At 43.9% G+C, this 24546-nt stretch overlaps 1 protein-coding gene across 8 annotated transcripts in view; it reads right to left on the reverse strand.

Moving 5' to 3' along the window:
* Positions 1-24546, reverse strand: part of LOC120585532 (hairy/enhancer-of-split related with YRPW motif protein 1) — a 217759-nt gene that overhangs the window by 146304 nt on the left and 46909 nt on the right. For 5 of the 8 annotated variants that reach the window (XM_039841933.1, XM_039841931.1, XM_039841934.1 and 2 more), the window contains exons 2-7: positions 23061-23176; positions 17115-17263; positions 15640-15741; positions 7894-7935; positions 6373-6433; positions 3789-4202 (exon numbers count right to left, since the gene is read on the reverse strand). In XM_039841933.1, the coding sequence (XP_039697867.1) occupies positions 4083-4202; positions 6373-6433; positions 7894-7935; positions 15640-15741; positions 17115-17263; positions 23061-23176 (590 nt within the window). In that variant the 3' untranslated portion in view covers positions 3789-4082. Of the gene's footprint in view, positions 4203-6372; positions 6434-7893; positions 7936-15639; positions 15742-17114; positions 17264-23060; positions 23177-24546 lie in introns of those variants that run through there. The other 3 variants (XM_039841928.1, XM_039841930.1, XM_039841929.1) reach the window with 3 other exon arrangements.

The following is a 24546-nucleotide window of genomic DNA, read 5'->3' on the forward strand; positions in this document are numbered from 1 at the left end:
TTGATAGCACCCAACTTCAAGTTATGCTTACTTAGTTCTCTGCCTTTGGGAGAGCATCACAGAAGCATCAAGTGAGAGGAAGTGTGAAGGACTGGGCATATCAACAAGATGTCTGCACATTTTGTACTTGTCTAAACAGCACCAACTTCGCATCAGCTCTAATGGCAGTGTTTTAACACCTTCATGGCACCTTAGGGATTCTGACCCTGCTCTGCTCCTTGAACCACCCCTTCCTCTTTCTTTATTATACAGCTCTTTTTTCTTCCCCGATAGCTTTGCAAATTGTTAGTGTGCTTTGTAAAAACATTAGTAATGGTGGATGGCAAGGAAAGTGAAGAGAAAATAGTTCCAAGTCCTGGCTCCATGTCTCCTGGCTGTGATCAAACCTATAAAATAGTGGCACTGCCACATCCTTGAGTAAAATATTAAAGGAAATGAATGTTCAATGTCCAGCACTTATAGGAAGCTCAATAAATAGCGGCTATTAGTGGCTAGATGGAGGTGACCAGGACCTGATTAGAAATTCATGCCTCTTAAGCATGCATGAAAAACTGGGGGGAAGGACAGGGCTTGCCATACACTGGGGAAACATTAGTATCACTCGAAAGACAGTCTTTTCAGCCATAGAGATGAATAAGATTATGTAGGTGATGAGTGGGAACAGGCTATAACATTTAAAGAGTTGGAAGAATGCAATACCAGAAAAATAGTCAAACTGGAAAGAAAATAAGAGCAGAGAATCCTAGAAACCAACGGGGGAACTTGAAAGCACATTGACATACCGTTACAGAGGAAGATATTACCCACTTAAAAATATTCCAACAACAGAACCTCGGTTTTTACCGTGTGCTGGGGAAACCACCACATTAAAATAATCACACTACCAGCCAACCTCCCTAAGTAACCTCAAAATTACATTTGAGAGTTGGCAAGAATTTCAGTCACCAAATAGCATTTATGAAATCCTGGCAAGCGATGGGCACATGCAGACCCTGCCCTCTGGTGGCTTACAAACTAAGAGTGAAGGTATTTTGGCTTAATTTGGTTTCGATTCAGAACAATGAGATAATTGTGAAATCGAAGGTTTGCAGGTGTATGTAAACGTGATAATGCTTTAGATTAACTCAACGTGGTCTCTAATTAACCCAATTATAATGTGACAGTCACTAATTAATGGCCAAATGCCTCCTTCCTAAGGGCAAAAATCTGATTTTTCATGGGGGTCTCAAGAGCTATAAAGCAACACACGTGATCCCGACACGGCCTCACGCAGCATCTTTGGCACATGTACAACCAGTAGTCACTCTCAAGTGCCTCTGGGTCGTCATCGTGAGGCCTTCTCAGTTTTGTTGGATACACTGATCCCGTACAGCTGCCTATGGTTTTCTCCCTATCCAAGAAATGAGGGCTTTGGAGAGAAGTTGTCACGCCTTTCCTCAACAGACAGGCAACACAGACAAAAGGACCCATACCCAAATTACAGCATTTTTATTGTTTTCAAATCCTATACAAAAGAAAAATAGACAGTGTGCCTTTCTTGATTAACAGATCCAGAAATAGTGATTCCGAATTAAACGTGCTTTTTCTCTACTTCAGTAGTTTCTTTGAGTTACTAAACTGATAAGCCAGTAAGTTCTACTGTCCTCCAGTCATTACTTTGTCCTCATGAGCGTAAGAATTCTCGCTTTATTTCCCACAAACTCCGTAAACGTAAACGAAGGCCATTTCTTTGAAGAAGGGGACAATTTCAGGGGTGGCTTTCTTCTCTGACACTTCTTGAACCCTTGAATACCTGAGTTTGCTCTCAGTTGCTGTTATCTTAGTGTCAAACAGAAAACACAGTAGAGTGTAACTGAGTCTATAACATTGAATCTTCCGCAAAGACCATTCTGAATAATATTTCTAAATCACGTTTGTTTTTCTAAATGCATCCTCCCTCTACTTTTGATTAGTACTTTAAGAAGCAGAGTACGCAATAGCTTAAATCATTTTTCGATAAAGTGCAATGATTCTCTATTTCTACCTTCACAGCCATCACCAATACACACATACACCCATCCCATTTTCCACCCCGATTTCTATCATTTCTCCCCATAAACTAAAGGGATTTGAGGATATTTCACTCAACTAAAAAAACTGCCATTTTGCCTTCTCGAAAAGATAGTAACAGGGCAGGACGCTCCAGAAACAATATGATGAGACGATACTGTGGTAAAAAATTGAAAGACTAGGTAATCGGTAGAAAAATATAACTTAACAGTTATGCTGAGTAACCACAATATTTGTGTTTTAAAAAAATTTTTCTACAGATCCACTCTAGGACAGTGCTTCAACCACCTTTGCCTTAAATCCTCTATGAGGAATAATTTATAATACGTTAGTCAGATGCCATGAAGTAGTGATTTAAAGCAGATGGTAAAAAAAAAAAAAAATTGCCTTTTTTCAAAGCATAGACACCAGTTGATTATTTACTACAACAAGCTGTCTCCAGACCATAATGAATATCGAGACCTATGCTACAGACATACAGAATCTATTAAGCTTTTCACATGTAATAGAGCAGAGTTTCAAACGCATCTTAAGTTCTAACAAAAGCTCTAATAATCAAGAATGGCAGCATGTTACTTTATAATAATCAACACTTGTGGCTTCCCAAATTTGGTTTTCATAAGATAATGTATCCTGAAGTAAATCTAGTCATGCTTTTTAAAAATGCTTTAGGTCAGTCCAAGCTTGGCAATTAACATTTGGCATAAACAATAATAAAACAATCACAACTTGATAAATAACAAATACAACATTGTAGGCCAGAATCATACACAGCGTAAGGAAAAGGTGTTGGTGATGAGTGAGTAGACCTTAGAATTAACAGAGTACTGTGGCCTCTGTGCAGATGCTTGCGGAGGCTTTGGTGTGTTCAGCCCTGACAGTTTTTGAAGTAGGGGGCAATGTCTACAGAATCATTTAATAATTTCTAAAACACTGAAAACATATCAGTAGAAAATGATGAGTTGATTCTTATCAATGCAGTAAATCTTCTGGAGTTACCGCCAATCCCTTAGTATAAAATTTTTTCAAGTTATATTAGTCATATAACTTTGTGTGCTTATCTTAAATGGCGCTAAATGAATTAAATGAAGACAGCAAACCCCAGTGTGATTGATTTTAGCATTTTTATAGCCACCTAGATCTAAAAAACTTTCGGGCTTTTGAATTGAACACTTGATAAGAGTGTTCATATATCAACCTACTGATAATACAATATGCTTGATTTAGAATGTTACTTTGCAATTGATTCTGAAACTCAAATTTAATCTGGCAAAAAATAAGTTGATAGAAGTGGCATAAGAACCAATACACGGAAACGATTACTGTCACCAATGGTGACAAACAAGGATGTAAGGTTTCCACTCTGAAGTCACCTAGGAGTTTGAATTACCATACATATTGTCATTTACGAAACTATAGTGGATGGGATGTAGAGCCGATTTATTGAGTCTGGTGTCTTCAGACACCCAAGATTAGACGCCTTATACCAAAACAATTGTCTTTTCAAAAATAGTTTTTATAGGTGGTAGTTCTTCCCTTGGTGGTAAAGAAAATTATGCCAAAACTTATAAAAATCAGGATTCGGAAAAATTTAAAGAACAATTTTAGTGAAGAATCAAATACACAAAGGGTCGAAGAAGAAAAAAAGAAAATCATATAGAAGACAAAGATCAAACTGGCATAAAACAGGAAATCCATTATGACAACCTACAGCTTCGCAGATTTTTTTTTTTTTTTTTTTTGCCGGGGAGGTGGGGCGGGGGGCGGGGAGGCGGGTCCCAGGGACTACACGTGTTTTTATAATGGTGCTTCCTAAGTAAAGGGCCTTCGATGCACATTAGAGGGTGTTGCCCAGGAATATAGCAGTGAGGATATATTCATTTTGCTCAACCCACAGACTGTTTGGTCAAAGGAATATGTAAAGCTAAATAATAGCACACAGGGTAAAAATTCACAGCAATGAACATGGACGAGATGTGCTTGGGCCCCGCTTGCAGCGTCTGGCAGTGGGTGGCCGGACAGAGGCAGGCATCTCACGGCCTCTCCTGGGTCTGGTCTGGAAGTGGCTCTGTGGAGGTGGCGCTGGCATTTGCCGTCGAATTCAAGACTTCGCCAAAATCACCGCCGACAGGCTTGGTCCCCCCTACTTTTGACTTTAAATCAAGTTCGAAAAGGAAAAGACGTCATGAAACACAAACTTAGCTGACTCTGCATAAAGTAAGTCAAATCGTACTTCAAATAAATTAGGCACCCAAGAGCACAGCGATGTTTAGTGCAGTTTAATAGAAAAACTCGTGATCTTTCTGCTGAATGAGTTCGGATTGGTCAATGCTGCCTCTCCTCTTTTTTTCCCTATCTGCTTATTGTTCTTCATAGGGAAATCTGTCTGAAGAATTTAGGATAGATATCTATTCTAAAATATCTATTGAATTCTCTTTAGATAATACTATGTAGTCCATCAAATTATGCATTCAGCCGCACATTCAGCAAAGGAAAGAAACGTGTGTTTTTCTCAGTGACAGTGTCAGCTTTCTAACCCATTGCTACGCAGAGTGTGGTGCAAGGACCTGTAGATGAGTCATCGCCTGGGAGCGTGTGAGAAAATGCAGAGTCTCAGGCCGGCCTCCCGCCTCCGTCCGCAGCACTGAAAGCTACACTCTAACGGGGTCTCCAGGTGCTTCCCACACACCAACTTATCTGGCCTGAAACTTTATCCATAAACATGCGTCTGAATGAGTGTGTCTGCCTTACATTTGTACAACATTTTATGCTTTCAAGCCCTCACACGGCACTTTGTCCTGAACAACGCTGATGCTCTCTCTCTGTTACATCTCAGATTACTGACTGAACAGGACAGGTGACTAACATTAAGGGACCAGGCAATGACCAAGGATGCAACTCACAGTGTGGTTAACTTGACCTTGCTCTTTGCTCAATCTTATGACTGGCCAGAGACTCATTAACAGCTGGAATCTAGTTGAAATTTTTCTCTCATTCTTTTTGGTTTCCCATCCAAAACCTTTGAATTGTTTGAAAAATTTGCATACGTTGTATCCAGTGTATCTTTATTAAAATTTTTAAAACACGTTCTCAAGGATAATAAAATGTTAAAACTCCTTGAAATTCGACGTGTCTAAAACCGAACTCCCTATGCCTGAGCCCTTCTCCATTCTTTCCTAAGACTTTGAATGGCAGCAGCATGGCCTAGCTGTCCCCGTCAGGCACCTGGGAGCTGCCCATCATCGGTCGCCCTCTTGTTAGTCAATCACTAACTTTTTGTCTGTCATTTCTTAATTCTAAACATCTCTCGACTTTGACCTTAATTCACTCCACGGTCGTCACTGGCTTGGATTGCAACTAACAGCATGTTTTTCTTCCCATAAGCATGCACCCTGCTTCTCTAACTAAAAAATGATGCACTCAGAAACAAGTGACTCGGTTAGCATTCTTAAGAGTAAATCTGCATTTTTAAGTTGACTTATAGGAAACATTTAACATATTAGTTTCAACCCTTAAAAAATGTCCGCCGTAATTATCAGAACTAGTTTAGGTAGAAATGAACACGTGGGCATTGCAGGAACTCTGCAGAGAAGGGTGGGCAGTGAATGAGACTAAACAACCTTTCTGGTGACTCGTGATCCTGAGAGTGGATGATTTTATAGTTTTGAATATAATCTTGAAGATAATACAGTTTACAAGGTTGTAAATCTAATCATTATGGAAAATGTCCACCTTCGCCGGAATCAAAGCAATCAAAAAATATGACAGTCAATGATCATCATTGTGGCATCATCATCATAATAAAAACGTTCAATAATTGAGGACTGGATAAACGATGTACATTATAAGGAATATGCCCACAGCCATTAAACACAACATTGGGAAGGAACAATGATACAGAAAAATGTTTATGATGTATGGTTAATTTTTAAATCACACTAGCATAGTCACCCTGTACACATGTATCACTGTCTCTGGGTGGTGAGACCAATTTTTCTTGTTTGGATTTCTGCTCTTCTATATCTTTAACTTTATACAATAACATTTATCTTAAATTTTGTCCAATTACAAAGTATTTGAAATGAAAAATATAAACTTCCAAGTTACTATTGTTTTTTTTAAATTATACGTTTCTTTTCAGGACTTAGAATGCTGCCATGTGACGACATACACTCCAAAACACTATGAGTACGTATCACCTTAAATCTTCATTAATCGTGCAAAGAATAAAGTTATCAAAGTTCTTTGAATGTTTTTAGAATGATTTACCCATGCCAAAGAAAGGGAAGGCCCCAAGAAGGATAACACAAAGAGCCTGTTCACCTCTCTACTTGCCTTTAAGTTTTCGACCTTTTCTTCAAACGATTTGAAAGTCGGGGAGTTTCTGTGGGGAGAGGGAAAAAAAAAAACAAATAGTAAAATCGCGAACACTGAAAAACCCATCAATTTCGAAAACATTGTTAGTTGACTGTATTGCTCATTATTCTCAATGAGCAAAAGAACAGAAATGCTTCTCTGTCCCACGGGTGTGTGGGCACATATACCAATGTGTACTACTGTTACGTAAGATTACCCATTTCTGTTCTAAGATTTCTACAGTGAGGCTTGGGACTTCATGAACGGGGCCAGTCTTAGACCCAGAGATACAGATACAGCAGGCACCTGTGCCAAGAGGAAACTAGTCAGGCCGAACATCAGTTCTGGCGCTACGCCAACTTGCCAAGCAAACGCCACCGTTAGATCGGCTGAACCTGTGTTCACAGCCACGTGCTGCCTGGCATGGTTCCTGCTTGAACCCACATCTCCGAGCAGGGCTGGAGGAGCTTCCATGACAGCATGACAGAGACCCGGGGCCCCGGGGGCAGCGTGACAGATGCAAAAGGAGAGACCGGAAGAAAAGGGGGAGCACGGAACCGGGGCCCGGCCTCCTCGCAGAGCTGCCATGGCTAACGGAAGCCCTCTGACCCCGCAGAGAGCCAGCCCCTCCCATGGCTTCAGGTTCAGCCCCATCGATCAAGGAGGATCCCAGGACCTGTGTCGCTCACGCCTGGGGCTCTGAGGCCTTGTATGATCTGCCCGACCTCAAATACTCTTCCTACTACACCAAGATGAAAAAGGTGAAGATGGGGACAGGGGCTTCCTCGTTCCCACGATGGCAATGGGCAGCCATTCCCCGTGTGGTCCCTGGACCAGCGAGCTGCATCCGTAGCTCTTACGAAGCTCTTAGCAATGCACATTCTCAGGTCCCACCCTCAGCTGACACAGTCAGCAACCCCGGGGAAGGGGGCGGCAAGCGGGCGGCTTGTAACAGCCCTCCAGGCCTTTGGTTCTTATGTAACCCACGTTTCAGCCAAGCAGAGTTGGTTAGAGACCTCTGCCTCGCTAGAGAGGGAGATGAGGTCATAACATGTGACAAGTGCTTCCCGAAGAGAGAGGACACGAGTTAAGTCACAGCTGGCTCCCGATGTCAGAGCGGGACGGCAGAAGTGACAACGGGGAGCGGGGAGAGAAGCGAATCGATGTGGGCAGAGCTGGTGAGGCGCCTACAGCCACCGACGTGCAAGACTTATGAGATGAAGCGCGTTCGCTCTTTCCATTAGACAGACTGCAGATGTGAAACAGCAGATTTACAAAGCGAGACAGAAAATAATTCTTTTTTGCTGTTTTAAATCACAAACATTTACTGGATCTCCTGCAACCATCCCACGCGATCACAGTGTTAAACACACAGCTTGCTCACAGCAGAATTCGAGTTCCCCACTTCATAACAGTTCAAGGTAAACACTCTGTTAAAGAATAAGAAAGCGTGAGACCAACTTTTCATTTTGTAGAAATATACTTTACCTCATAGCCGGCATGCTAATTGAATGTTGAATGGAGCGTATGCTAAGAGGCAGCATTAAAAAGAGATAGAAATGAAGTTAGTACAGTGGTGATTAGACATTATAAAAAAGCAACCAAAACTCAGCTTTCTGGGAGCTTGTTCTTTGGGTACCATGAAGAATTAGCTACTTTTTGAGGTGGAGGGAATCACAGTTATTCCAACACAATTTACTCCTATTCCCCAGCCAATGTCACCCCGGAGTTAATAGAGATGATAATTCAACCTCGCATCTTTAGAGCAAGGGAACTGGAAGGCATCGAGCCTTCCAAGGATTTACCCTAAGAAACAGCAGGATCAAGAATAGAACTTGACTTCGGGACTCCAAATTCAGCATTCATCACCTCCCCTCAAAAAACGAGGCACAAGGACACAGGCGTACACACACACACAAGCCAGGCCAGGGAAGGCTCGTCGGCCGAATTTCTTCCACGTATTTGTTACTGGAACAGGAGGGTTTCGAAATAAATCACCTACTTGGCGACTTTAAGTAGCAGTAGTATCGCCTTTCTAATAAGAGACACCTTTACTGCATCCCAATTAAACAAAATGTCCTAATGGCCATTTGAATAAGAACTGGTCCCATTCTCCTAGGACCATCTTCTTCCTCAAGGGCAAAGCAGCTCACTGACCGCTCAGGCTCTGCCATCTCCATGGAGGTCACCTCACACGATGAACGTACCTCAATCCTTGGGCTCCCAAATCCCTCTGTCCTGCTGACACCATTACTGTGCTTATTACACTTTGATCGCTAACATGGCATTTTGGTAAATTATCTTTCCTTTGGGTAAGGTAAGTAAGACAGTGCAAGGTATTCTCGATTCTATTTAAATATTGTGTGCTTACAATTGAGTTTTCTCAAAGACTCAGTTGTAATAAATGGCGACGTGTTTCAAGTGCAGCTCCCCAAATCGTTCTGATTACGGAACAACATGGAGCATGATCTTGATATAAATCAAAACACGCTGGCAGTTGGTGCAGTCAAGATAATCGGTAAACTATTTAGACATCTTCACACTTAACGTCATACATGACCCAGGAAATGACCCACTGAGCTCAGCTATCTCTCTATCCCACACAGCGGCCACCTATTCTGGGAGGAATTTGCTCGTTCTTTTTCTGTTTGAGCTGTTGGATCCATATTTGAAGGATAGAGATTTAAAACAAAAAAAAATCCTTCTTAGTTTACGGTGCCAGAACTCCAGACATTACCTGTCCTTCCCGAGACCCGTCTAAAGAAGCTGCCTACACAGCCACTGCCATCATCTCGGCAGGATTCCTACCCCAGCACAGCTCTGCCCGCCACTGCCAACCTCAGGCTGGTCTACCCATGGTCTGGACCAAATGAAAAATAAAAAAGTTAATCTCAACCATTAAGAGTCTCATACCGAGACTCTATAATTAGGACACTCAGGCACTGGTCAGTTAGGGACAGGCACCCAAACTCAGATGTTGAGGAAGACCAGGTACCAGCTTCCAAAATGCAGAGGAAGCCAGTGCCCAAAGAAAAGACAGAATTTAAGCACAGAGAGAGGTAGAGGAAAGGAGGGAGAGATGGCCGTGCAGGGAAGAGGGCTGGGTGAGAGAGAATCGGTGGTTTCCTTGGCTTCTAGAAGCTACCTTGGTTTTTAAGGGCTTTCTGCTCAGCAGGGCTGGCCTGGGATGGGCCGGGGCTGGTTTCCTTCCCTCTCCTTGGACTCCGGAAACTTCCTGTCCATGCTACGCTTCTCCTGTTCAGGTAAGCTATCTTATGTAACCTTCTGTTCCCTGCAACCAAAAGGCTGACTAGAGCATGTATTTTGGCAGAAATTACCAAACTGTGGCAAAAGAAGGTGAGTAAGAGCCAAACATGTGATAAATTGCTTGTCCATGGGACACGCACACTGAATTCAACAGTATGAACAAAATGAGAAAGTGGGTGAATAAAGTAAGTGCGGATTCCAGAAAGTCACAGCCATTCTCGTCGATGTCCCACACTGGTGGCGTCTGTGGCCCTGGAACCAGCACACGAGCTGCTCATTAGGGGACAGACAGGTCACAAGCCAAGCGGAAGGCATGAACTCTAAAGGTTGACTATAAAATCAACATCCGGGGCACAAATTAATTCAGGATTATCCTGCATAAGAAATAAGTGCCGAGGTCATAAAAGTTGAAAGACTGAATGGGGACGGAGAATGGAAAGACCGCGGGGGGCCCTCCGTGTGACTCCCCTCGAGGAGCCTTGTCTTGACCAGGTAAGTGGAGCGTCGGCCGAGGGGGTATCGGGATAAAGGGGGAACTGACAAACGGCTAAACAGGAGGAGACCATCATGCTGGCAACGGAGATAACTTTTAAAGATATTTAATTTTACAATATTACTATTGGAAAGGACTACCAATACGCTCCCAAGAAAACCAAAGCAGAAGTTGATAACTTGGGGCGTTGACGTTATTAAGCACCCGGCAGGTGCCAATGAATTTGCAATGTGACTTGAAGAAGGATGTTAAAAATGATCACTTTGAGAATCCTAAGGAACAGCGTAGCATCTCTCGTAAAGGACCTTGGAAGGATCGTGACAGACTCATACCTGCTGGTGGTGCTGGGTTTCGCTTAGCAGGTGGGGAGTGCACATCTTTGAGTACCGTGAAGCATATACCCACTAGATAAGTTTAAGTGGGGTACACAAGGAAAAGCCAGGAGCGATTACACTAATGTCTTTATTCTGTGATAAATCGCCGAGTCGAATTTGGTTTTGAGCACTTTTCTATATGTTTTACATTTCACAATAAGAAAAGATTAACGATAGACCCACTGAACAGAGAATTAAAGAAATTAACACACATACATATAAAGTCGGGGTCTCCCTGCTTTTGAGGTGGCCATTTCAGAAGAACAAGGGGGCGACCTATCAATTCCAAGCCCATCCAGTTATAACAACTTCTCTACAATCCGTATTTAGATGAAACTCAGTTTGGCCGGTGCCCAGTTTGTGATCTCAGTCCAAGACGGCCGTTCCTGCATTTCTAAACGAGGAGGGAGGCCACACAGCTCTGCAACTTGTCTCCGTACGTATCGTTTCCAACGTCACTGAAGTTTAAACGCAACACGGAAAACCTCAAACGCAAAAAGCCACATTGCTGCTGGACCAGAACGGCCCCTCGTAGGTAGGTTTTGAGATCTGTTAGTATCTACAAGGCAAATTGTGTTAAAATTTTCGAGCTCGATTTGTAACCCTTTAAATCGAGTAACCTCTATCCAAAGTAGGAATGTAAGTCTGAGTTTCTCACAATACTGGGGGGCGGTGCGGGGGGGGCGGAAATCAGGGGGCAACCTGATTCTCACTCTGATCCTCACTAAGTGCTTCTCGATCTTACGTTCCCTCTGACGCTGGAAAAGTTACTCGTTTAAAGGCCGAACTGACTTTTCAAACTGTCTTTGTCTCTTGCATCGTTATCTGACGTTTCCATCCCCAGTGATAACAGAGGCAAAGGTGCAGGGGGGGAGGGGGAGGGGAGGAGCAAGCAGTATACGCGGAAAAGCGAGCGTTAGTTAACACTTAACGCGTCTGAATGCTTGCTTTGCACCGGGCATGCTTTTTTGTATTATTATTTTGTTCACCCTCACAACAGTCTCTCCTGACTGTAGGTGCTGGGCAGTGGAGGGGCACAGCCGGCAACTATCGGTGCTGTGGGGGCGTCTGTGTCGGGGGCGCTTGGGCACACTCTCTCGCCTGGGCCACATACGTTCGCCATCATCGGGGCTGCAGGTGACTTTAACAGAAACGCCCACTAACATTTTTTTCGTGTTGGATTATCTTCTTTAAAGCTTTCGAATTTCACTCAGCTGTTATTTCGATTGGTAACTCCAACCCTACAGTCTAGCACAGAGCCTGGAAGACGCCTGGCACTCAGTAAGTACTTCGAACGAAAGAATGAATGAATAGACCATTGCGGTCACTGAAATGAGGAAGTATGGGCAAGAAAGGGAGAAAAGTTCATTAAAGCTTTTCAAAATCTAATCAAAAGGCACTCTCTTTCTGACGAGAGGCGGGGGAAAATCCTTTCTTTTCCCATTAAGCAGTGACAATATTCAGTGAAACGGAATTGTTGGAATAACTTTAATAAGTGCCGCACAAATAAAAACATCTAGGGGTTTATATGAAGAAACACACATGTGAAAAGGAAGAATGTCCTTTGGAAATAAAAGCAAAGTCAATTAGCACTTCCTCTTAAATATATAAAAACATACTTGACTAACGAGGCTACCGAATTATTAGAGAATGCTATTAATAACACTAAAATCGCCCAGTGAAATGAGAAGGCCCTTCTAAAGTTTCTCTTGAAAAGTTAAAGCACGAGTCAATGCTGGCCATCCATGCGTACAAAGTAAGCAAGCAGGATCGGGGGGGACATGAACACAGCTCCTGGGGGAACGCTGGCTGTCCCCAGAGGGCCTCCCAGAGTAATTCCCATCACTCTGTCCCACATCCGGGCCCTGGCCTTGCTGTGGCAGACCCTCATGCCAAGGGCACCAAAACCAGGCCTCTCCGCGGTCCTCCTCCTCACACCCACGCGAGGCGTAAGACAAGATATCTAAATACCAAGCGCTAACTGCTTAACTGGCAACGTAAAATAAATCCAAAAACCGTGGCTGAGTCTAACAATTCAAGTCAGCAAAAGAGCCGCAGCTCCCAGCACAGTGACATCGCTGCCACGCGCCTGCTGGGTACGCGTGGACGCTGAGCGAAGGGGGATCAACGGGACGAAGACCCCGTGAACACACGGCAGGAGGGGCCCCCGGCAACCGGCCCATGGGAGGAGAGCGCCTGCTGGAGTCAAACACTCAAAATCTATGTCCCGGCCCCTTTCCCTGGCAGCTCTTGGGGACACGTGGCCGGTGTCTGCCTCCGTGACTCACTGGTCTAGAAGATGTGGTTTTCTTTACACGGGTTTCCTATTATAGATGTTTTCCTATATTTTCTATTTTATGTGAACACACTCAATCAGATCACCATCAAATTTTTGGCCTAGAAATTGTTTTTTAAATGACTTTTCCCAACTTTTAATAGGTTAGAATTAATTATAAAACTTAGCTTGCAAAAGAGAATCTACTGCTCTCACTCCCAAGTTTTCATCAAAGGCCTTACTTTAACTTCCACATATCGGTATGCAATATATTATTCATTAAAAACCGGACTGAGAATGGTGTAGAGTATAATCTCAGTCATACTTCTTAAACGAAATGAAAAAGTGGCTACACAAGGGCCCACAATAGAGTAGCGAAACTCAAGGCTTTTCCATCGAATCCATAAGATGCACACACGTCGCCACCTTGTGTCCATTTGCTTAATCCTTTTGAAGGGACAGAGAAGGGACAGCAGTTCGCGGTGGCCCCGTCATCCCTCAACGGCACCTACCTATCCCTGTATCTTTATGTCACATCTAACCAGGTGTCAGCGGGCTCTGGCGTTCCTAACTTGCTTCCACTGCCCACTTCCTTCCTCCTCCACTCGAAGATCTTAAGGTGACTGTGAACAAGGGCCAGCCTGGCTGGCGGCGATGTCCCTCGGACCGGCCCTCGGTTTAGCCGACTGGAGCACTAAGGCCCTTTTTAATAAAACACCGAAGGTACAGACTCACCTCCTATCACTGACTTCTTGATTTTTTAAGCACAATTTTAGCTTTAAGCAGTTCGACAGGTAGAGTGTATTTACTCTGTGATTTTCTCTGACCTCTAGCGTGAGCATCCCTTAGAGCCTCAGCTATAAGCACCTGCCCGCTTCCTTAAGAAGACCGACGGCTAGATCACACGAGGGACCGTTTGAGAAGACAATGAGCGTGACTGGACAGAGATGGCGACTTCTACACTGTCCTTCCTGCTGACGTTCTGAAGACCCGCCCCCACCTTCATCCCCCCCGACTGCTCGTTGGGTGCACGGTCCGTTTAGGGGAGAGGAGAGGCTGGCCCCACATCATGAGACTCCTTCTGGAAGGCACGGTTTGCGCTGACATCTTCACGTGCTTTCTAATTGGCCTGATAGACTCTGCTTTTCCTTTTGCTGCCATGACGTTTCCTTGTGTGCGTAGTTCAAGAATATAACTAGTGTAAAGAAATAATAAATAGTAAAATCTCTGAGCTAGTAAAACAGGCGCTAAAAAGGGCAGAGTACTAGTCTATTTCATCTTACATATATTTTCTCACGAAAAACCTATATAAGACGGAAAGCTGCGTGTGGAAGCAGCACACACGCAGAACACTGCGCCCACATCACGGGACGCAGGCGAACAGCCCGTCCTCGCCAGAGCACAGAAGAAACGAGCGCGCCAAACACACACGAAGTCAGACACGCAAAGGGAGGGATCTTGCACGCCATGGGGCTGCTTCTTTGAATCAAATAAATAAGTTAAAAAAAAAAAAAAGTCGAAATCATTCCCATATCCCTTTGAACCAGTGCCGAATTCTTCTTCTTTTAATTTCCCCATCACCCATGGTATACAAGAAACCCTCCCTTAAAAAACAGGAATAGTGTTAGAGGAAAAAAATATTCCAAACGCAAGGACATTACATAAGGGACAAATGCGGTCACCCGCGGTGGCACCATACTCGAGGGAGGCGCGCTTGTCTCAGACAAGTGCAATTCTGCGGTGACGGCTCAAACGCTCCTTACCTAAAGGAGTGTGACAGCCCGTGCAGTCTGCGAGAAGCCAGGGTCAGCATTAAAACAGAAGGGACGTGCTGGTGAATCTAAGGATGAAATCGCCTACTTCTTAACGGTTGTGCAAGGTTTTAACCGGACTCTGAAGTGCTACACGATCGAGTCAGCTTGGACGGAAAGAGAGCACCTGAGAGGTGGGTATATCATCGTCGACGGGGCTCGAGAAGGCTACGCTTAGGACATCACGCTTAGAACGATGACGGCCCGTCCAGTCTAACCCACTGGTCGCCAAACTTGTTCAGCCCCCAAAATTCTGGTTGTAAAATCTACTTTCCCCACAGACGAAAAACACGAAGTCATGCAATCTGAGGGTTTTGTGTTCTAAGCACAAATCTTTCATGCCAAAAGAAACACAGCAAATTCACACGACGTCTGTCACTTTCGGCACAGTCCCAATCCACAGGTGGGGTGGGGTGGGGGGCACACGAAGGCACAGTGAAGCGGTTGCACCAAAATGGCCGGGAGAAATTCTGCAGACTCATCCAAACGATAAACGCAAAATAAAAGGCAACGGCTCAAAATCAAGATCTGGGCCTAAGCAGGAAGGTAGACATGTTTGCAAATTAGCGACAATCAGTGCCCAAGTGAGCAGCATGGTGAAAGCACGATGCGGTGGGAAACACACCGCCCAGAGGGGAAGGCAGGTCTCAGGCCCGGCGTGCCCTTCAGCACCCCTGAACTGGTCCCCAGTGAGACACAAGGCTCGGCCCACGACCACGAACTTGCAATCACGACAGACATACTTACCCTGGATGCCCAGCAACGACTCCGAGGACAAAAGTTCACAACCAGAATTTTTCAACAATCTTAAACGTATTCATAAAACGATCTCTTTTGAATACTACGCCTAAAAGTTAGGTGGCTATGTCTGGAAGAACTGTGGCAACACTTCAGTCCCGGTTTGAAGGAACAGAATCCAGCATCACCCAGAACCAGAGTCAGGAGACAAAGGCAGCCACAGCGCATGGTAATTTGCCCCGGCTACTTCACTGAAAAGGAAAAGTGAGGACATACTTTACGTCTTCCAGCTTTTTGGTGATGACTGATCCCACGGACGCGAAAGCAGCTGAAGCCTTCTGTCCGGCCTGAGACAAGGTTTCAGACGTCTTCTTGTATCTATATTAAATTATGAAAACAGAGCGAAGAAAAGTAAGCTAGCCATTTTTTTTTTTTCTAGAACATTCTAAAACACTTCGCAACCATCAGCTCAGCATCACATCATCTTATCCTTAACCATCAATTCGGGCACCATCTTCTGTGGTGCTGGGTCAGCTGGAAAGAGACAGGCCGAGAAGGCACGGCCAAATAAATCAAGGGAAGGGCTGAAAACAGACAGGGAGCAAAGGAAAACGAACCAGAGGCTGAAAGAAATGATACCCTGTCTTGCTGCCTGTTCCACCTGAGCCGAGCTACACAAAAATGAAATCAAATTCCTCACATGCCTCCTACAAGCTTATCTCCTAAAAAGGGGCCGGAGCAAGACTTCATTATCCAAACGAATTTATGAGCATAAAGAGTTTCCTTTTCAATCTTGCATGCCTGCACAACTACCAAAAAAAGACTTGTGGACTCTCCGCAGAGGACGTGAAAGGTACGATACTTAAACTGAGTGTAGGGTCTGCTGTGACACAAAGCTATGATTTGCCACCTCTCTCTTCTCATCTCCCCAGGGACGAGCGAACGGAAAAACAAAAACAACACGAGAGGTTAAGAGCCTCACGTTGCAGAAAGGAGTGCTCGGGCGTGTTTTCTCACCCTTTCAAGTTCGATATTAAAAACAAATACGGTTCATGGTGGTCCGGTCCAAGAACAGTTCCCCACATGTGTCCCCACTGCCTACTCGTGTGGACCAAAGGGGAGGGCACCGTAGCCCTGTCACGAAAGGGCGCAGTCAGCCCCACCGCTGCTGGCCACCAGCTCGGCAGACGGGACTGGATGCACGACAGAGAACAGAGTTTGGAATCTGTTACTGGAAGCGTGCGGGAAACAAAAACGTATCCTTTTTGACAATGTCACGTCAAAAGCTCTGTGACCAAAACGACAAGAAGATTAAGGGGTGAGCCTCTGCCACCGGCACGCACCGGAGATGGCAACCGAGCATCGTACGCTACGGACAGAGCCTGCTTCCACCTGCCGGGAGGTCTGTGACCCCGAAACTTATCCGGCCCTGTCCCTCCTCCAGGCTATCTCACACGCGCTCTGTCGGGTGACACGTGTACATATCTGGCCAGGCGATACGTAACATTTCGGGAACTTAAATTTTGTTTCTTCGACTCCTGGGAGGCTGCTTTTCGTTCCATTGCCCAGCACTGTCTAGAAGACAGAGAGGGGCAGATCCACTTGAGAACTGGGGCGGGGAGTCCCCTGTGTGGTACAAGGAAAAGTCGCAGAAGTGTCCTCATCCTGTTTCTATCCCATTCCCCTCCCCAGACAGGAAGAGCCCAAGCACCCTTTACACTCTGGAGAGACGTATGACCGAGGGCACGTACGCAGGCATCGCGGTCACGTCTTGCCAGCCTCTGGCGATGTTCTGTTTCAGTTCCTGCAGCGAATTGATGCCGAGTTTGCGCTTGATCTCCGCTAGATGCTTCTCTTTAGCTGCCAACACCTGAGAGAGAGTCTGGATCTCTTCTTCTACCTGTGAGGGAGAGGATGGGGTAAGAACACAGCACGGTCGCCCGGTAGGTTAAGATTATGAGTGCCAAACTGCGCTCAAGAATAGTTTCTAGTCATTTAAAAACGCTTCTATTCCTTTACCTGTCTCTTTAAAAATAACATACGTATGTTGTTAAGAAAACTGGTGACGTGCTGACGTCTCCCGCAGAGCTCTTTTCTCTGCCGTGTGTTTCCGTCTTGAGTGGTCCTCAGCCTTCTCTCCTGGCCCTACACACCCTTACACAGCTGTCTCATGGGGACGTACAGCTGGAAACTACACAGATAACACTCGAATTATTCTAACATGTCCTCTCCTGATCTCTGGTTCTCATTCCCAGCTGGACATTTATTCCTGAAAGCTCGCAAAAAAACTCATATTTGTGTACCAGATCAAACGACTCTCCATCCCCCATCCCCCATCAAACGTGCACAAAATCTGACCCTGAATTTGATAGCATGTAAATTATACCTGAAAAAGGGGTAAAAAATAATAAGCAGGGGGATGTTTTTATCTCCATCTGTTAAGTTTCTAAAACGATTTCAAGGAGTGACTCTGATATAAAACCTTGCCAAATGAAAAACTATCCTTTACTTTCAATGCGATTTTTATTCTATATAATTATCATTACTATACACTATTATTATTATATCATAACCATGAGGAAAAGTAACAGCATATCTGCCATATCTCATGGAGTATCTGTAAACATCTGGGTCAATTCTGAGAAAGCACGGCTACCACAGAAATAAAAGGGTAGGCAAGCACACGTGTGTCCAAGTCCACAGAGGCCTGACAGGAGACTCAGCACTGTGTGTATACGTGCGACCTCAACCTTCACGATCACGAGTCAGGCAAGGGTTTCTTACAAGTCACCAAAGGAAACACAGATAAGCTCGACTTCATCAAAATTAAAAATTTCTGTACTTCAAGGGGAACTATCAGAGAAAGTGAAAAGGAAAACCACAAAACGAGAGAAAAGTTTCCCACATCACACACCGGATAACTTCGCTTGTTAAATGAAAGCACATGATCCGTTTAGAGACTGGAACCTACGTTCCCTCCTCCGATAATCACAGCAGTGGCAACCGCCTCGTAGCACAGCTGTGACGATGACCGAGCCGACGCACGCAAGGACCTCAGCCTAGTGCCCACCTCCCGGAAGCAGTTCTGTAGACGTCAGGTGCTACTACCGTTTTTAAAACATTATTGTTAATGAAGTATCGCTGAGAGCTGGCAAGGTTTGAGAAACACGGCTCTCTCACGCACTGTGAGGAACCTTCTGGGTAGCTTTTGGCCTTGCTAGTGTCCACGGGATGCCTTAACAACCACTGGATGGGGACACTGCTCCTACGAATTTTTCCGAAAGAGCTAATTAAAGAAGCGCATGATTACATGCAAGTATTACCATCAAAATACTGTTCCCAAAGCAAAACATGGAAGCAATCTAAGTGTTTACAAACGATATGTTCATTAATTGAAAACGAGCTTGCAGCAATTAAAAATGGGCTATGCGACAATTAAAAATGAAGGTGCAAAAGATTATGACATAAAAATGTTTTTGAAATTAAGTATTAAGTGGGGAAAGTTGTGTAAATGTGTATTCTAATGTTTTCTTAAAATATAGGAATATTTGTAGGAATACAGACATTGAAAAAGCCTATAAATGTATGTAATGTTTTAAACCAATGATACCTACCCCCAATAAATATAATATAAAAATAAAATAAAGGGTTTGGCTGAAAAAAAAATTTTATTTTAATTGAAAAATATTTTATTTTAAGAAATTATATAATTGTATTATTATTTTAAAAGTCCAGAAACTGATCATATAAAACTTTCACACTATAGATATTTTTAATTTTCTTCAGTATATTTTATGTTTCTGCAATAAACATATAACCTGTAGAAAAAAATTTTTTTCTCTTAGGTGTGCATTAAATATTCCATATTTTTAATTCTTATTCTCCTTATAGAGTTTATCACCAATCTGCCTTATCCAACATATCCCCACCTTCTTTATAAAACCTTATGTAAAGAAGTGGAGAAAGCAAACAGATAAAAAGTCAATAAGGAAACAGAGGACTGGAACAACACTATAACCAACTAGATCTAACAGACAGATATAGAACACTTCACCCCCAAAAAGCAGAATACACGTTCTTCTCTAATGTACACGGAGCATTCTCCAGAATAAAGCATATTCCAGACAAAAAAAAAAAAATCAAGTTTCGATAAATTTAAAATCATGTACAGTATCTTCTCCAACCACGGTGGAAGAAAACTAGAAATCAGAAACGAAAGGAAAACTGGGAAATTCAAAATATATGAAAATTCAACAGCATATCCTTAAACTACCAATGGTTAAGGAAGAAATTACAAAAGAAATTAAAAAATACTTTGAGACAAATGAGAACAAAAACACAACATATTAAGACGCATGGGATGCAGCGAACGTGGTGCCCGCAGGGAAGTTTACAGCTGCAAATGCCCACATTTAAAAAAAAGAAACATCTCAAGTCAATAACCTACTATTACACCTTAAGGAACTAGAAAAAGGAAGCAAATTAAACCCAAAGCTAACAGAAGGAAGGGTATAATAAAGATAAGAGTGAAGATTAAAAAAAAAAGAGAGAATAGAAAATCAATAGAGAAATCAAGGAAACCAAAAACTTTAAAAATATCAACAAAACTGACAAATCTTTAGCTAGACAGAAAAAATAAGAGAGAAGATGCAAATAACTAAAATCAGAAATGAAAGCGGCAGGACTACTACTGACCTCACAGCCGTAAAAAGGATTATGAGAGAATACTATAAACAACTGAATGCCAACACTCTAGATAACCTGGAGGAAACGAAGAACTTCCTAAAAACACACAAATTATCAAAAGTGACTCAAGAACGAAAAGAAAATCTGAACAGACCTGCACGTGAAGAGATTAAATCAGTAACTGAAAATCTCTCAAGAAAGAAAAGTCTAAGACCAGATGGCTTCAGTGGTGAATTTTACCAAATATTGAAAGAAAAGTTAATGCCAATCCTTCTTGGACTCTTCCACAAACAGGAGAAGATGAAATACTTCTAACTCATCCTAAAAGGCCAGTCGTTACCTTGATTCAAAAATTGGACAAAGATGAGACAAGGAACGAAACCTGCAGGCCGATTTCTCTCATGAATATAAATGCGAAAATATTCAAGAAGATCCTGGCAAATGGAATCCAGCAGATCGAAAAAGGGCTACAGAGGTTCACCTCAGCGACTCTGCGGGTTTGGTTCCAGACCGCCGCAATAAAGCGAGTCCCAATATTTTCGCGGGCACAGAGTCTCACGCCTTCAATTTGTAAAATAACGCAACGTCTGTGAAGCGTATGTATAAATAAAAATCATGAAGTGGGATAAAACGAGGTGTCCCTGCATTGCACGACCAGGTGGGCTTTGTCTTCGAAGGCAAGGGTGATGCGATCTACGAAAATCAACCCACGTAGTACACCGCATCGATTCGATACAGAGAAAAGCACGTGATTATCTTAACACCGCAGGAAAGCATTTGACAAAATCCAACACTCTTTTGTGATAAAAACGCGGAACACATTTGGGCTAGAAGGAAACTTCCTCGATGTGAATAAGTGCGTTTATAAAAAGCTGACAGCGCACGTCGTATTCAGTGGCGAAAGAGAGAGCTTTTCCCCCCGAGTCGGAAAAGATGTGGATGCCCACCTTTACCACTGCTACTCAACACATTCCTGGAGGTTTTAGCCAGAGCGGTAGGCAAGAAAACGAAATAAAAGACATCTAAAATGAAAAGGAAGAGTAAAATTATCTTTAACTGCAGATGACAAGTTTTCATACATAGAAAATTCGAAATAATCCACAATCTATTAGAGCTAATAAATTTAGCAAAACTGCAGGATAGAAGATTTACATGCAAATGTAGCTGTATTTCTGTATAATATCAATAAAAAAAGTCTAAAAAGTAAATGAAGAAGATTCCATTTATAATCACGTCAGACTGAATAAAATACTTAGGAATAAACGTAACTAAGGAAGTATAAGACATACACGAAAAACTCAAAATGTTGCTAAAAGAAATTAAAGAAGACCTAAATAAATGGAAAGACATTCTATGTTCATAGACTGGAAGACTTAATATGGTTAAGATGGCAATACTCCCCCAAATCAATCCACGGACCCAATAAAAGCCCTATCAAAACTCCGAAGGCATTTGTGTGTGGGTGGGTGGGTGGAAACGAAGACTAAAATTCATATGGAACTTCGGGGACCCTAAACAATTTTGAAAAATAAGAAAAAGGTGAAGAACTCAAACTTGCCAATTTCAAAAACTTACTGCAAAGCTGTAGCAATGAAGACAGTCATAGCACTCTCGTGAGGGCAGACGCGCAGGTGACCGTCACAGAACTGAGAGCCCAGAAATTAACCCTTACATCTATGGCCAGCTGATTTCTGACAAGGATAGTTTCTTCAACAAGTGGTGCTGGGAAAACTAAACGTTCACATGCAAAAGAATGAAGGTGAACCCCTACCACAAAGCGTATAAAAAATTAACTCAAAAATGGATCAAAGACTTAAATATAGGAGATAGACGTCTTAGATGAAAACATGGAGGTAAGTCTATGACCTGGGTTTTGGAAATGGGTTCTAGATATAACGTCAAGAGCACAAATAACCAAAGAAAAAATAAACTGGACTGCATCAAAATGTGAAACTTGTATGCATGAAGGCACTATGAAGAAAGAGAAAAGACAGCGTATGGAATGGAAAAAACATTTGCAAATCTTACACTTGCAAATCACATCAAGAGCTCTTATATCTCAACTACATATACACCAAAAACAACCCCAAAAAAACAAAAAAAGCAATTTTAAAGAAACCGGGCAAAGGACTTGAATAGATATTTCTCCAAAGAAGGTATACGAATGGCTAATAAGCACATGAAAAGATGCTCAACACCACTGGTCATTAGGGAAAGACGAATCAAAACCACAAGATTTCATTTCGCACTCACTGGAACAGTTATAATCAAAAAGCCAGAAAAGAAATCCTGGCGAGGATGTGGGACCTGCAGACGGGCGTGTGAAATGGTGTCCCTGCCGTGGGAAACGGCTTGCTGGTTCCCCAGAAAGTGAAACAGGGAATGACCGCACGAGGACACAGCCATCCCGCGTCTGGGAACGCAGCCAAAGGGACTGAAAATCGGTACTGAAACAAGTACTTTTACACAAACGTCACTCAGTGTCCGCACCAGTCAAAAGAAACGAGGCAGGTGTCCACCGACGGGTGAGCGGCTGGCGAAACACGGTGGATACACACAGTGGAGTAGCCGTGGAGAGCGGCGAGGTGCCAAGACACGCTACAGTCTTCGGAAACATGACGCGACATGCACAAAGCCAGACACAAAAGGTCACGTGTTGTGTGATTCTATTTATGTGACATATCCAGAACAGGCGAACTCATAGTGACAGAGAGCAGATGAGCTGTTGGCACCCCGGGGCCCAGGGAGAGGCGGGTGCCGGCGGGGGGGTGCCGGCTTAACGAGCACGGGTCTCCGCGGGGGGTGCTGGAGATGTTTCGGGACGAGGTGACAGTTACATGACATTATGAATGTGCTAAATGCCACGCACTGACCTGTACACTTTAAAATGGTCGATTTCGAGAGGAAGAGTGTGTGTTCAAAGGTGACTGTAAGACATTACCGCACAGAAACACAGACGATGATATATTTTAAGTGCACCACAGGGAATTCCAGAAAAAATGCTCCTGTACCTTTGCAAGTTCTCTCCTTAGCTCCTCCTGCTCCTCCTCTGACAGGGTCTCGGGGGCACTGATCGCGGCGGCAACATCTTCACCTGCCTCGGGTACTGGGTCTGTTCCCAGCGGATCTTGTTGGGAATTAAAAAGAAAAAAAAGTCAACATTACAAAAGCTCGGTTAAATCCGCCACTGCCCCGGCCAGAGTCGAGCCAGCGAGGTCGGATCCCTGCATCATCCTTCTGCACCTTCCAGTGACCTGGGTCCCCGTAAGGACCACAGCAAAGCCTGAGCGAACCACTAAAATCCACCGGCTCAGCTTCTGCCAAACTCTGAATTTAGAAACCACCACATTCTCTCAGCTCCCTCACGTCCACGGTCACTGTACAGTCCCTGCAAAGCAGGAGAGTTGAGACCAGCCGTGGGATCTCGGCAAGGCCTTAAATGCTGAGCCAGTCAATCAATCAGCATGAGCAGCAGTTCACTTGGGGGCGGGGGGGCGGGGCCGTAAGTGTCTTCAGCTCCCTCCCTTTGCCCCCCATTCCCCTGGGCATCAAACCCAATGGCTAACGACCTCCTTGTGGGAGAACCCCTGAGCAAATGCAACGCCTAAAGGAAGTTTATTGTTTCTTTCCATGAGTTAATAGATGCGAGAGACACCTTCCCCCCTCCTTTCTAAATCCACATATATGTTTCATCCAAATACCCTTAAAAAATTCCAATGCGCATATTCAGAGACGTGCCCTATGCCCACGTAGGCTTTCCACGTTACTGGAGACCGACCTCACAGGCCATTTCCTGCTCACCCAGCCATGCACGGGGCCGGGGCGAGGCCAGCAAGCCCCACACCCCGGGTGCAAGATTTCAGGGGCCACCCAAACTCTCGATGTGAATTCTTTTACTATTTTAACGCAACAGTTTGTCAAAATCAAAGTTAATTTAAAGGATCTGTGATGATCAGAATACCAGCATTTTAACCAGGCAGGCTCAGTCCTGCTACTCTGCCCTTTGGCCACGGGCTCCAAAGTGGCTTTGCACAGCACCGCTCCTGATCTTGCCTTTATTTAAAATTTTAGTATTTTGCTCATCATAGATTTTCTTACACTGCTTTTAATTTTTGAAAATGAGATTAACATATTTTTATCTTGATCACCGAGCTTCTAGGTGCCCCCCTCCCCAAACCCTACACCTGAGGCAAGAGCTTCTTAGCCTGGTCACGGTGCTGCCACCCATGCCACGTCACGGGTCTGTGTGCTCCCAGTCTCCCGTAGTAGCAGATGCTTTTATGTAGGGGACCAGGGGAAGATGCCAGTGAGCATGACCGCCACCGCGGCTGTTCCCCACCCCCACGTCCATTTCTGAGAAATGCTAGTTCAGCCGCAGCAGCTATGTGCCACCTGCCCAAAGCAAGATGCCAGGCGGCAGATGACAGACTTAACACCCAGGCAGAGAGGAAGAAGGAAGAATAATCACGCTGCTCAACAAGCAGCCAGCGCTGTGGC

Source organism: Pteropus medius, unplaced genomic scaffold, assembly GCF_902729225.1.
Source record: "Pteropus medius unplaced genomic scaffold, Ma_sr-lr_union100, whole genome shotgun sequence".
Classification (NCBI taxonomy): domain Eukaryota; kingdom Metazoa; phylum Chordata; class Mammalia; order Chiroptera; family Pteropodidae; genus Pteropus; species Pteropus medius.